This window comes from Eucyclogobius newberryi, unplaced genomic scaffold, assembly GCF_026437365.1.
Source record: "Eucyclogobius newberryi isolate DKJ021-1_F unplaced genomic scaffold, fEucNew1.0.hap1 SCAF_7, whole genome shotgun sequence".
NCBI classification, from domain to species: Eukaryota; Metazoa; Chordata; class Actinopteri; order Gobiiformes; family Gobiidae; genus Eucyclogobius; species Eucyclogobius newberryi.
In genome coordinates this window covers 16,274,954-16,288,676 of record NW_027316389.1, presented here as the reverse complement: position 1 = coordinate 16,288,676, position 13,723 = coordinate 16,274,954, and the positions used below count along the sequence as shown (strand labels likewise).

Below are 13,723 nucleotides of genomic sequence, written 5' to 3'. Positions count from 1 at the left end.
ATACACCTATTCACCATGTTCTCTAATCTGTTATTATTTTAAATTGCATTTCAAGATGATGGTCTTGGATTTGATCAAATACATTTCCCCAAAAAATGGTACTTATACTCCAGTGCGACTTATATGTGTTTCTTTCTCTATTCTTCATTTTTTGGCTTGAGCGACTTATACTCCAGTGCAACTTATATGTATTTTTTTCTCTATTCTGCATAATTTGGCTGGTGCGACTTATACTCCAGTGCGACTTATATATGTTTTTTTCTCTATTCTGCATTTATTGGCTGGTGCGACTTATACTCCAATGCGACTTATATATGTTTTTTCTCTATTCTGCATTTTTTGGCTTGAGCGACTTATACTCCAGTGTGACTTATATATGTTTTTTTCTCTATTCTGCATTTTTCCCTGGTGCGACTTATACTCCAGTGCGACTTATATGTGTGTTTTTATTCTTCTTGTGGCTATATCTAGTCAAACGAGTTATTCATTCAACCGTGTGTGGGTCCTTTAACAGCAAAAGTAAGTACACACAGTAATTGACCTTTAAAAAACACCGTCCCGTCCTTCATTTCTGGACAGATACTGTGACAGTCCTACGTGTTCGGCGCCATGTTCGTCATGCAGTCTCACCCGCCGCTGGTGTTGCCGTTCTTGCTGAGGTGAGTGCGTGGCTCACTGGAGGCCAGCTTCAGTAACTCGTTCCACTCTCGCTCCCACTCCTCTTCAGTGTACACCAGCCCCGACTGCCCACACAAAAACACACGCTGGAACATCAACGTGTCCGAGCAGGTGATGAAGACCGACGTGAACACAGCTAAAACGTCTCATTCAGCGTGCACAAATCCTATCGAGTTAATCGATTGATCTTGTAAGTTAAAGAGTAATTCAAGGCAGGAAGGATTCAATATAATTTACTGTGAGATTTTCAGAAAATGGCTTTGCGTTCGTCTGTTCTTGTTTATAATGTAACACACAAGAGCTGAGCAAATCATCAATCGTTTATCTTTGGTCAAAATATGAACATTTAAAGGTACAATTTCCACTGTCTATAGTGTTACCTAGTCTTGTGCTAGCTATTTTTATTTTACTTTATTTTATTCTATTATTATTATTATTATTTTATTATTATCTTATTTTTAACTTTATCTTTTTATTTATCTCTTTTATCCCCCCATCCATTCCCTATTAAAGGCGCAATGGACGATTTTTCGGCGATTTGAGAACGCAGGCGGAAGTGCGCTCCCCCGTGCAGACTGATACAACACACATGTGCGTTTGTTTATTAGCGCAACGGAGCGCATCGCATCGCTCGTCTCCCGTAGATTTCTGTCCACTTCTGCGTCAGCTCGAACTGTCTTTCTCTGTCTTCATTTTGCCCCGTACACTGAGGGAATTATATTATGATAGATCCATGGGCTTAGACACGCGGAAACGTGGGGACGAACCGCACGCGGCTGCAGGTGAGCGGTAGGTGCGTTTTATGATTGATACGTGGCAGGACAAATGATTTGTCCTGCCACGAGGAAATATGATAAAAAATTTGCTGAAAAAAATCGTCCATTGCACCTTTAAGATATGAGAGGAGTTTTGTTAATAAGAGTTTTTTGTTTTGTTTATAAGAGTTCTTCTATTAAGAATTATGTTTTTTGAAACTTCCTATAAGTGATCTGTCCTTTCCTCCTGTATCTACTGCATTGTAACACCGAAATTTCCCCATGTGTAGACATTAAAGGATTATCTTATCTTATCTTATCTTAACACAGAGAACATAGGGACATTTCTTTTGCTGCCATTAGAGACATCATGATATCAAATTAGCCAAATGTGAAAAGATACAAAAGGATTTAATGATGATTATTATACTGTTATTGACACCGGGAGCAAACAGCAGTGAAAGCTGTTATTTTCTTTCATCCACACTGAAAAAAGAGCTTAATGAAGATAATAAGTGAATTAGTGCGTGGATTAAGCAGTGTTTATCTTGATTTGGGGATATTTTGGAACAAGCATAACATGTCGTGCTTTATTTAAAATAAGAAAATACAGCATTTTCTCACTTAAAAAAAAAAAAGAAAAAGCGACTGCACTTGAAATAAGAAAGGACCAGCTTGTTCCTTTGGCAAATCTTATTTTAAGATGGCAAAGTATGTAATATAGCACTTATTTGCACATCATCTAATTTAAGATTGTTATTTTACTGTCTAAAAGATCAGAACAATGACAATCTCTATGAAATGTAACTTTTAATTTAATGTGCAAGAACAAACGAAAAGCACTTACATTTAGGTTGACTTTTTTGGGAGCATATATTGAATTGAACTTATTTTTGCTGCTAAAATTCTAATGATGATTATTTTTTAGTTCTTAATAAGGCTGCACAATTTGGGAAAAATATCTAATTGTGATTTTTCTGAAGTGTTGTGATTGCGGTTGGATGTTTTAATTGTAGGATTCTGTTCAAAAGTTAAAATTAAATGTAAACACGTCCAGGAGAACTGACAGAAATAAATTAAATATTGCCTAAGAACTGATAAACTAATAGTTACATGTTTTTCAGAACACGTTTGTACAAATCAAAACTACACTGCAAAAATGTACAATCTTAAATGAGACATAAGTTATCAAAAAGGGATTGAATTAAGTCGTATTTATCTTGATTTTAGTATATTTTGACTTTCTTAAAACAAGATTTGCCAATAGAACAAGTACATTTTGTTATTATTTTAAGTGTAGTAGCATTTTTGTCTCATTTCTTGCTTTACGGCAATCAAAATATACTAAAAACAAGAGATTTTTTTACCTATTATCTTATTTTAGAGGGACATTTAAAAAAAATGTTCCAGAGTGAGACTTGCGATTAGCCTTTCAGCCCTAATTCTTCCATATTTTGACCTGAATAATCATGATAACAGATAAACCAGCCTGTTATAGTGTGTTTGGTTCATAGTCGTGACGTGTGGCGGACCTCTTTGTTCTGCTGCGTCTGCTGCCACCTCCACCTCCTCTTCAGGGCGTCCCTCTCGGCTCCGCTCTTCATCATGGTGTACAGCGACTTCCTCAGCATCAGGTCCCTGTCGTGGAAGCCCCACATCCCTGCGGAGCCAAAGACACAGCGTCAGAACCCCGCCCGGACGCCGCAGGAGCACGAGGCCCTCATTAAGGAGCCCCGGTCGACTGTCGGATCAGATTATGAAAGCTTCAGAGGCGGACGGCCCCGGTGAAGGCCCTGGCGGTCCTGAAGGAGAGGCAGCAACCATGAATTTATAATCCCCCCGCAGCGGACACCTCAGCCACTCCTCGTGGTCCGCCCTCGTGTGTTTTTGCAGCAGAGGAACGATGACACATGTGGTAAAGATGGCGGGACAACAAGCCAATACTGAAAATACTGTCGCTACTTTGCTCTGGATTTCACTTATTTCTTTCAAGAGTTACACAATGTGACAAGAGGCGGTCTTCATAACGTCATGTTTGTTTGTTTGTTTGTTTGTATCTTCATTAGCAGTTGCATTGACAATTCTTTCTGGGGTCCATGTCTCAAAAACATATTACATTCAGTAAAAAACATTGCATAAAAGAAAAATACATAAAACGTGGGCATTTCTTTCTCTTTTTTTTTTTTTAAACAAATATCCATGTGTTTGCGAACAATATTCAGGGGATATTTTAAGAATGGACCAGGAATGTGTTAGATGTGCTTGTGAATGTCTTGGTTGAGAAATATCACTTTACATGATGTTTTTGTCTCTTTTTGAGGTCATTTTCATTAGTTTTAATTATAGACGATTTACTCAATATTCTAATCTTGCAGATCTCCGAAACGCCAACGTAGCCACGACTGGTTTTATCTCCCACTTCTACTCTGAACTCAACAGTTTGTGCAGAGGTTGTGTCCAGGCTGGAAGAGTGAAAAGCGATTTAACTGCATGACGTGGGTTAAAACGATAAACGGAGAATAACAAGACGACAAAACTTAAAACAACAAGGCCAAAATTTACTTTATTTCTCACCAATGGCCGACTTAATGTTCTGTTCAGGCTTTAAATGTTTAGTTTTCAGAGTATTTTTCAGAGGCACTGGAAAAAATGTACCATCTTAGAAACAATATTAAGTTAAAAAGTGATTGAATTAAGTAGTATTTATCTTGATTTAAGTACATTTAGACTTTATTAAAACACAATTTACCAATAGAACAAGTAAGTTTTGTTCTTACTTGTAGTAGTGTTCTTAAGTGTAGTAGCATTTCTCTTTCTAATTTTGAGTAAAACAAGATATTTTATACTTTTTACATGAACAATTTTACTTTAAGGCAGTCGATATACACTGAAAACAAGAGAAATACTACTTACTTTATTCAACTCTTATTTAAAAATGTCTCTTTCCCAGTGCACCATGAGAGAAGTATTTCTACAGTTGTATGCATATGTGCAGCTGCTTAAACCACTCAACCACCAGGAAGCAGGGCTCTTCTAAAGGGCGTGTTCTAAATTATATGCATGTTAAAATCACCCAATAGGTAGATTTTATTTCCTGTAATAAATAGTTAAGTAAGTAATAAGTAAGTAATAAGTAAGAGTTTGCACAGGTTTTATGTGGTCGATGTAACCAGAGCTTACACAAAGTCAGGCCTTTTATTCATTTTACAGATAAATCATTCTGAATGTATGTGTCCATTTCTGTCTTTCCTTAAAATGATAGTCAGGAATAATCAAGGACCGGAGTGAAAAAGAGTAAACGCTCGATAAACAGTGTGAAAAGTGTAAACAGTGGCGCGTTATGCAATACATTTAATGAAGTAGTTTTGCATCCGGATCACGGCCCACTCTACAGGAAACCTATTGCACACATGTTTATTTTGTAGAGGAGTCCACACCCAGCTTTGAGATCAAATCTGAGAAAAAAATAGAGTAATACAAAAATAAAAAGGTCATTTTTGTGGATTTATTTCAACATCACAACAGTTGATACAGTGATGACGCTAAGTATAAGTGCAATGAAGCGAGCGTGTTAAGGATGTGACGGATGTGTGGCTCACCCAGAGAGGCAGCGTGCAAGAGGCAGTTTCCATCTCCTGTTGTGGCGAGTGGAAGCAGCTTCTTACAGCTCAGGCACATCGTCGACCACCAGTTCAGACGACCTGTTCACGACGAAACGGAACAGAGAGTGAGTAACGTGTTCCCTACAACTCAGACTTCATAGCGTGCAACGGACGGGAAATCTACGGAAGTCTAATCGCGAGAAACATTTGGATATTGATTTGGGGCAAAGTGGGACAGAGCGGTGGACAGAGCGGGACAGAGCATGACAGAGAAGGACAGAGCAGGGGAGAGCGGGACAGAGCAGGACAGAGCGGGACAGAGCAGGACAGAGCAGGGGAGAGCGGGACAGAGCAGGAGAGAGCGGGACAGAGTGGGACAGAGCAGGGGAGAGCGGGACAGAGCGGGACAGAGCAGGAGAGAGCGGGACAGAGCGGGACAGAGCAGGAGAGAGCGGGACAGAGCAGGAGAGAGCGGAACAGAGCAGGGGAGAGCGGAACAGAGCGGGACAGAGCAGGAGAGAGCGGGACAGAGCGGGACAGAGCAGGAGAGAGCGGGACAGAGCAGGAGAGAGCGGGACAGAGCAGGAGAGAGCGGAACAGAGCAGGAGAGAGCGGGACAGAGCGGGACAGAGCAGGAGAGAGCAGGAGAGAGCGGGACAGAGCAGGAGAGAGCGGAACAGAGCAGGGGAGAGCGGAACAGAGCGGGACAGAGCAGGAGAGAGCGGGACAGAGCGGGACAGAGCAGGAGAGAGCGGGACAGAGCAGGAGAGAGCGGGACAGAGCAGGAGAGAGCGGAACAGAGCAGGAGAGAGCGGGACAGAGCGGGACAGAGCAGGAGAGAGCAGGAGAGAGCGGGACAGAGCAGGAGAGAGCGGGACAGAGCAGGATAGAGCGGGACAGAGCAGGAGAGAGCGGGACAGAGCAGGATAGAGCGGGACAGAGCAGGAGAGAGCAGGAGAGAGCAGGAGAGAGCGGGACAGAGCAGGACAGAGCGGGAGAGAGCGGGACAGAGCGGGACAGAGCAGGAGAGAGCGGGACAGAGCAGGAGAGAGCGGGACAGAGCAGGAGAGAGCGGGACAGAGCAGGAGAGAGCGGGACAGAGCAGGAGAGAGCGGGACAGAGCGGGACAGAGCAGGAGAGAGCGGGACAGAGCAGGAGAGAGCGGGACAGAGCAGGAGAGAGCGGGACAGAGCAGGAGAGAGCGGGACAGAGCAGGAGAGAGCGGGACAGAGCGGGACAGAGCAGGAGAGAGCAGGACAGAGCGAGACAGAGCAGGACAGAAATCTAATCGCGAGAATAATTTGGATATTGATTCGGGAGAGAGCGGGACAGAGCAGGAGAGAGCAGGACAGAAGAGGAGAGAGCAGGACAGACCAGGAGAGAGCAGGACAGAGCGGGACAGAGCAGGAGAGAGCGGGACAGACCAGGAGAGAGCAGGACAGAGTGGGACAGAGCGGGACAGAGCAGGGGAGAGCGGGACAGAGCGGGACAGAGCAGGAGAGAGCGGGACAGAGCGGGACAGAGCAGGAGAGAGCGGGACAGAGCAGGAGAGAGCGGGACAGAGCGGGACAGAGCAGGAGAGAGCAGGACAGAAGAGGAGAGAGCAGGACAGACCAGGAGAGAGCAGGACAGAGCGGGACAGAGCAGGAGAGAGCGGGACAGACCAGGAGAGAGCAGGACAGAGTGGGACAGAGCGGGACAGAGCAGGGGAGAGCGGGACAGAGCGGGACAGAGCAGGAGAGAGCGGGACAGAGCGGGACAGAGCAGGAGAGAGCGGGACAGAGCAGGAGAGAGCGGGACAGAGCAGGAGAGAGCGGGACAGAGCGGGAGAGAGCGGGACAGAGCAGGACAGAGCAGGAGAGAGCAGGACAGAGCGAGACAGAGCAGGACAGAAATCTAATCGCGAGAATAATTTGGATATTGATTCGGGAGAGAGCGGGACAGAGCGGGACAGAAGAGGAGAGAGCAGGACAGACCAGGAGAGAGCAGGACAGAAGAGGAGAGAGCAGGACAGACCAGGAGAGAGCAGGACAGAGCGGGACAGAGCAGGAGAGAGCGGGACAGACCAGGAGAGAGCAGGACAGAGTGGGACAGAGCGGGACAGAGCAGGGGAGAGCGGGACAGAGCGGGACAGAGCAGGAGAGAGCGGGACAGAGCGGGACAGAGCAGGAGAGAGCGGGACAGAGCAGGAGAGAGCGGGACAGAGCGGGACAGAGCAGGAGAGAGCAGGACAGAAGAGGAGAGAGCAGGACAGACCAGGAGAGAGCAGGACAGAGCGGGACAGAGCAGGAGAGAGCGGGACAGACCAGGAGAGAGCAGGACAGAGTGGGACAGAGCGGGACAGAGCAGGGGAGAGCGGGACAGAGCGGGACAGAGCAGGAGAGAGCGGGACAGAGCGGGACAGAGCAGGAGAGAGCGGGACAGAGCAGGAGAGAGCGGGACAGAGCAGGAGAGAGCGGGACAGAGCGGGAGAGAGCGGGACAGAGCAGGACAGAGCAGGAGAGAGCAGGACAGAGCGAGACAGAGCAGGACAGAAATCTAATCGCGAGAATAATTTGGATATTGATTCGGGAGAGAGCGGGACAGAGCGGGACAGAAGAGGAGAGAGCAGGACAGAGCGGGACAGAGCAGGAGAGAGCGGGACAGAGCAGGACAGAGCGGGACAGACCAGGAGAGAGCAGGAGAGAGCGGGACAGAGCAGGATAACTGGATAACTCTAACAATATAACGATATAATGATATAATATGATCATATCTGGTCACGTGGACGTCAGAGGACAGTGTGGGGGGCAGGACCCATGGCAGGACCGCACTCGCCTGCTTGCTCCAGAGCCATCATGGTGGACTGCTCGATCAGGTCCCGCTCGATGAAGCTGCGGAAGTCCTCGCTGTACACGCTGAGGTCGGGCAGCTGAAAGGTGTAGATGGGCATCTCCAGAGGGAACTGCTCCCCGGTGCAGTCTGACGCCACCTGCAGGCGCGCCAGGGACACGATGGCCGAGCTGGCGTGGGAGATGCCCCGGGACAGGCGCTTCTCTGGAGGACGTAAACATGAGCCACGCGTTATAAAGACGGCACCTTTAACAGGCCTTAAGAAAGCGTGGACAGTTCTGTGGCGTAGGGGTGTGGAGTGTGGCACATGCAGGGTTTGATGAATGTCTCTACCGTGTCTCTCCTCGGTTTGCACTTTAGCTGTCCTGTCCAATAAAGCATATAAAGCCTTCAGGCCAGAAAAGCTCACAATAAATAAATCAATCAAATCAAACGTGAACAAAGACTTAATTCATAATGAACAAATTGCTTATTAAGAATGATTCATTTGTAGAAACAAATTAATTCATAGCCTGACTCTGACTCTTACCTGAGGATTATTTAATTGTAACTAGTTGACTCTAAAAACAATAATAACAGCAGTAGTTTGATCATTGAAGTCGTTATCTTGACAATACAAACGCTGAGCTTGAGTTCAATCTTGTCATTATTTTATTTTATTTTTATTTATTTATTTATTTGACAGGGACAATGCAATCATACATAGTTACAAACAAAGCTTGCAGCCGATGAGATGCACACAAAGTTTATAGCCAGAGCTAATTTTCAACTTCTGGTCCTAAATTCAGTCATTTTAGTTCTGATGTGGTCTGTTCTAGTCCTTGTTTAGACGTGTGCAGGTTTATTTTTGGGTTTAGTCCCAGTTTTGATATTTCACAGGCACTATGAAATCAAAATGTCAAAAAAAAAAAAAGAACCATTTCAGGTTTTTAATCAATATTACACTTTACTCGTAAATATTCTCTCTTTAGAAGCCGTCAGTCACCATATTTCAACCTTTATTCGGTTGAAAATTAGTCAAATAAACCACGATGTTCAATAGAAATCATTGTTTGCCAAATGAAAAATAATCGCTGACTCGTCGACTATTAATAATACAACTCTTAACCTCTTAATTACGTGGTTAATAAGCCTGAATCATTCTTAAAAAACAACTTGTTCATAATGAATTCAGTCTTTGTTCATCGTTTATTAACTGCAGTCAAAAGCAGACGTTTTTACCTTGTTTAATTTCTTTATCTTTAAACATGTCCGCATGAAACAAAGACTGGCATAAAGCTCACCGTCCTCTCAAAGATGAACTCTAACGATGGGAACCAGAGCTTTTAAAGTCTGAACCAACCACAACCAACCCCAGATCTAAGAGGAACACTTAATAATTTAGCATGTGTGTGAATGTTCTAAAAATAATGCAACAATTTGGGATATAATTTTGTTAAACAGAACATATTTTACACCACCCCCAGAGCTGGCATGAGAGGAAAGTCCACTGTGTGCGCCCACAACAACAGCACTGCCACAGCAGAGACAATAATAAACTGTTTACAATGCATTAATAAGCACTAGTCACATATTCAGAAGCACGTATCACTTGGTTATTGAAAACAGTTCAATAATCAGCTTATTAATACTGTTTGGTCTTGGTTTGAGCCCAGTTTAGGGCCTGTTCTAGTCCAATCCATGTTTAGGCTCGATTTTGCTGTTGTGTTTTGGTTAGTGGCTTATTAAAAGGAGCTGTACCTGATTTTTTTCCACGTAATAAAGTCAAATCCGTTCAGCCTCAGAACAGATGTACGGTAAAAGCAGCTGTTCTGGTGGAAAATAGATATGAGAGTGTTGTCTGCGTCTCATTTTAGAGCGTTTTATTCTCCACAAAGCAGGAAGTGCCCTGTTAGCATTTATTTTTTATATATATAGAGCTTAATAAGCAAATTTTTTTAAACAGCATAAACAAACAGGACAAGACCAAAGAGAACAACATAAGTAAACATAAGAATAAGAAAATAAAGACGTCACACACAGTCCAAATTAAAGTCAGTTTTTAGCATTTTAGCACGTTAGCTATACCATGATGAAAAAACGCCGCTCTGGCCTCTGGGAATTGTGACAAATGCTTATAAACTCATTGTGGAGTGAATATTTAGGATGCTACGAGTGCATTTAGGAAGCAACTTATGCAACGTGTTTAAAAAGAACTAGTTTTTTTTTGTAAAATTCAGATACAGCACCTTTAACACCTTATATGGTGTTATTAGCCGTCTACAAACGCTCGTAACTGTCCAAGTGCTTGTAATCAAACACCTCGTGCTTATTACCGCCTTATAAACAGCTGACCTGAAAAAGAACCTTATTTTAAAGCGTTAGTGAGCGATAATAGCCCTGACTGGTCTTTTACCTTGTGCACTGTCCTCCTGCTTGTGAGTGCCGCTCCGCTCGCTCTTGCTGTTGTGAGTGGGCGTGTCCCGGCTCTCCTGGGGGGGCTTGTAGTGGCGCCCCTCATTGAAGGCCGCCGGCAGGTTGGCGGTGTGGACCTGCCTGAGCTCCTCGTAGTCGCTCAAGGCGGCGCTGAGGTCCCAGTTTTTCCCTGCACAAAAAAAACGACTGTATCACTCACGCGGCTGAAAAGGAACATTAGTAATTGCTTCCGTTGGACAGTGATTATCTAATTGTTGAATGTAATCGCTGTGGTTTCAGGCTCGTCTGCAGCACTGGTTTTGACCGGGAATAGTGTATTTTATATGGATGGAAAATGCTATTTGAATTAATCAGCACATTTTAAAATATCCTGTTTTATTGTGTATAAAAACGGCAAACCCTTTTGTTTAGACCTTGGCAAACATGTTCTGTGATTCTTCTGATGTTAGTTTAGCAGATCATGCTTCAGTCTTCTCTCAAATGCTCCGGAAACATGTTTAAAATGTGCATGTTGAACTATTAAAAGTATTAAATAAATCACACATCTAATCGTAATTGCAGTGTTTGTCAGAATTGCCAAAATGGATCAGTTTCATCCACACTTTTGTCATACTTTTTGTTTAGAACTACAGTAGCAACAATGTAATCTTACTCTAGACCTACATTTAGTTTGTATCTGGTAGTACAGGCGTTTATGGTGAAGCAATAACATCATAATCTCATTTACCAGATCATGAATTAGCAGCTATGTTCACACGCATGCAAAATTCTAACTATTAACTGATTTCTGGACCTTTAAGATGATTTGAATGACATGCAAACTTCAAAACCTGATGGGAGTAATCAGAGGGATCATGAGCCGAAAGGAACCGTATACGTTTTATTACATTTTAACATTTTACTATCTTTTAACTCAATAAATCCGATAATAATCATATTTTGAGTGATCCTGCAAACACGGCCAATGATTACTGTGTAACAAACTACTTGCAGTTGTCTGGAAAAGACAATGAAAACTCAATAGTGCTCAATAGTTGATGCTGTTCGTTATAAATGCAAACACCGCAGACATTTCAAACATTTGCTGTGTGTCTGTGAAAGAGGAGAGTCCGGTAAATGGACAGTGAAAGCGCCTATAGGATGAGCCTATAGGACACTTGACAGAAGAGCAGCGCTTCCTTCCACACAGTTTGATAATGGGGCAAGTATCCACACAGACGCACTCTAGTGAACATGAGACGCTGTGTGTGGGACGGGTTTTCATCACATTCTGAGGACTGAAATCCGCACACACGTTCACTTCATGCACTTCCCTTTGCGTCGTGGGGACCAGAAATCAGGTCCCTTCACGTAAATCCTTCAATGTTAAATTAAAGACATAATTTGAAGATTATAAGTTGGGTTAATTAAGGTTACGGTCAGGATATACAGTATGTTCAGGTTAGTTAAAGTTGAGGTGAGGGGTGGTTGATTCAATTTTAATTTTGCGTTCAGGCCAAGGAAAATGTTACAGTATCATTTACATATTCACATAGATAAGTTAAGATGTTTGTCCCACAAAAGGGAAATTCCAGTGTTTAGAAGCACAGAAAAGCACTTATATTAACCCACTTCTGTTAATTACCTTGTGTCTTTCAGCAAATGAAAAGTTTGATGTAATAACATGTTATCACTTATAGAGACTTTACATGTATCACCATCACTACATAACGACATGTACCAATACTACCTCCTCACCAGATACTTTAATAAACATATATAATCAGAAACACCTTCGAGTCTCCTGCACATAATGTCCCCACAGTGTGTGTTCTTACCCTCCAGCAGGTCTCTGGCCAGACCTGGCTCTGCCCCTGTGGACCGGACGAAGTCTGACAGGACCGCGTCCATGTCCAGGGTCATGTGGTCATGAGTCATGTGACCATGAGTCATGTGACCATGTGTCATGTGACCATGTGTGAGCGCTGGCCAGGGCGCAGCGGAGGCCTTGGTGGATGCCAGCGTTCACGTTCTCATCTGAAAGCAAACAAGGAAATGTCTTAGTGGAGTACAGCGATAGTGTAAGAGGTAAACAGGGCTATAGGTTTCTGTTCAGGACTCTGTGCATCAGGCTCTGTGCATCCCGCTCTGTGCATCAGGCTCTGTGCATCCCGCTCTGTGCATCAGGCTCTGTGCATCAGGCTCTGTGCATCAGGCTCTGTGCATCCCCCTCTGTGCATCAGGCTCTGTGCATCCCGCTCTGTGCATCAGGCTCTGTGCATCCCGCTCTGTGCATCAGGCTCTGTGCATCAGGCTCTGTGCATCCCGCTCTGTGCATCAGGCTCTGTGCATCAGGCTCTGTGCATCAGGCTCTGTGCATCAGGCTCTGTGCATCCCCCTCTGTGCATCCCCCTCTGTGCATCAGGCTCTGTGCATCCCACTCTGTGCATCAGGCTCTGTGCATCAGGCTCTGTGCATCAGGCTCTGTGCATCCCGCTCTGTGCATCAGGCTCTGTGCATCAGGCTCTGTGCATCAGGCTCTGTGCATCAGGCTCTGTGCATCCCCCTCTGTGCATCCCCCTCTGTGCATCAGGCTCTGTGCATCCCACTCTGTGCATCAGGCTCTGTGCATCAGGCTCTGTGCATCAGGCTCTGTGCATCCCGCTCTGTGCATCAGGCTCTGTGCATCAGGCTCTGTGCATCCCGCTCTGTGCATCCCGCTCTGTGCATCAGGCTCTGTGCATCCCGCTCTGTGCATCAGGCTCTGTGCATCAGGCTCTGTGCATCCCGCTCTGTGCATCCCGCTCTGTGCATCAGGCTCTGTGCATCCCGCTCTGTGCATCCCGCTCTGTGCATCAGGCTCTGTGCATCAGGCTCTGTGCATCAGGCTCTGTGCATCAGGCTCTGTGCATCCCCCTCTGTGCATCAGGCTCTGTGCATCCCGCTCTGTGCATCAGGCTCTGTGCATCCCGCTCTGTGCATCAGGCTCTGTGCATCAGGCTCTGTGCATCAGGCTCTGTGCATCCCCCTCTGTGCATCAGGCTCTGTGCATCAGGCTCTGTGCATCAGGCTCTGTGCATCAGGCTCTGTGCATCAGGCTCTGTGCATCCCGCTCTGTGCATCCCGCTCTGTGCATCAGGCTCTGTGCATCAGGCTCTGTGCATCCCGCTCTGTGCATCAGGCTCTGTGCATCCCGCTCTGTGCATCAGGCTCTGTGCATCAGGCTCTGTGCATCAGGCTCTGTGCATCAGGCTCTGTGCATCAGGCTCTGTGCATCAGGCTCTGTGCATCCCGCTCTGTGCATCCCGCTCTGTGCATCCCGCTCTGTGCATCAGGCTCTGTGCATCAGGCTCTGTGCATCAGGCTCTGTGCATCAGGCTCTGTGCATCATGTTCAAAGGAAAAATAGGGCTGGAGAATGAAGAATGAAATTATTGGTCGACAAAAGACCTTTGCATTGATT

The 13,723-nt window shown here is 45.1% G+C and overlaps 1 protein-coding gene across 1 annotated transcript in view; it reads right to left on the bottom strand.

Annotated features, from left to right (window-relative positions):
* otud7a (OTU deubiquitinase 7A) overlaps window positions 1-13,723 on the bottom strand; it is a 57,154-nt gene that overhangs the window by 23,658 nt on the left and 19,773 nt on the right. Inside the window, exons 3-8 of the mRNA XM_072435243.1 lie at window positions 12,100-12,298; window positions 10,263-10,451; window positions 7,853-8,071; window positions 5,033-5,134; window positions 2,966-3,093; window positions 631-743 (exon numbers count right to left, since the gene is read on the bottom strand). Coding sequence (XP_072291344.1) covers window positions 631-743; window positions 2,966-3,093; window positions 5,033-5,134; window positions 7,853-8,071; window positions 10,263-10,451; window positions 12,100-12,229 — 881 coding nt within the window. The 5' untranslated portion in view covers window positions 12,230-12,298. The remainder of the gene's footprint in view (window positions 1-630; window positions 744-2,965; window positions 3,094-5,032; window positions 5,135-7,852; window positions 8,072-10,262; window positions 10,452-12,099; window positions 12,299-13,723) is intronic.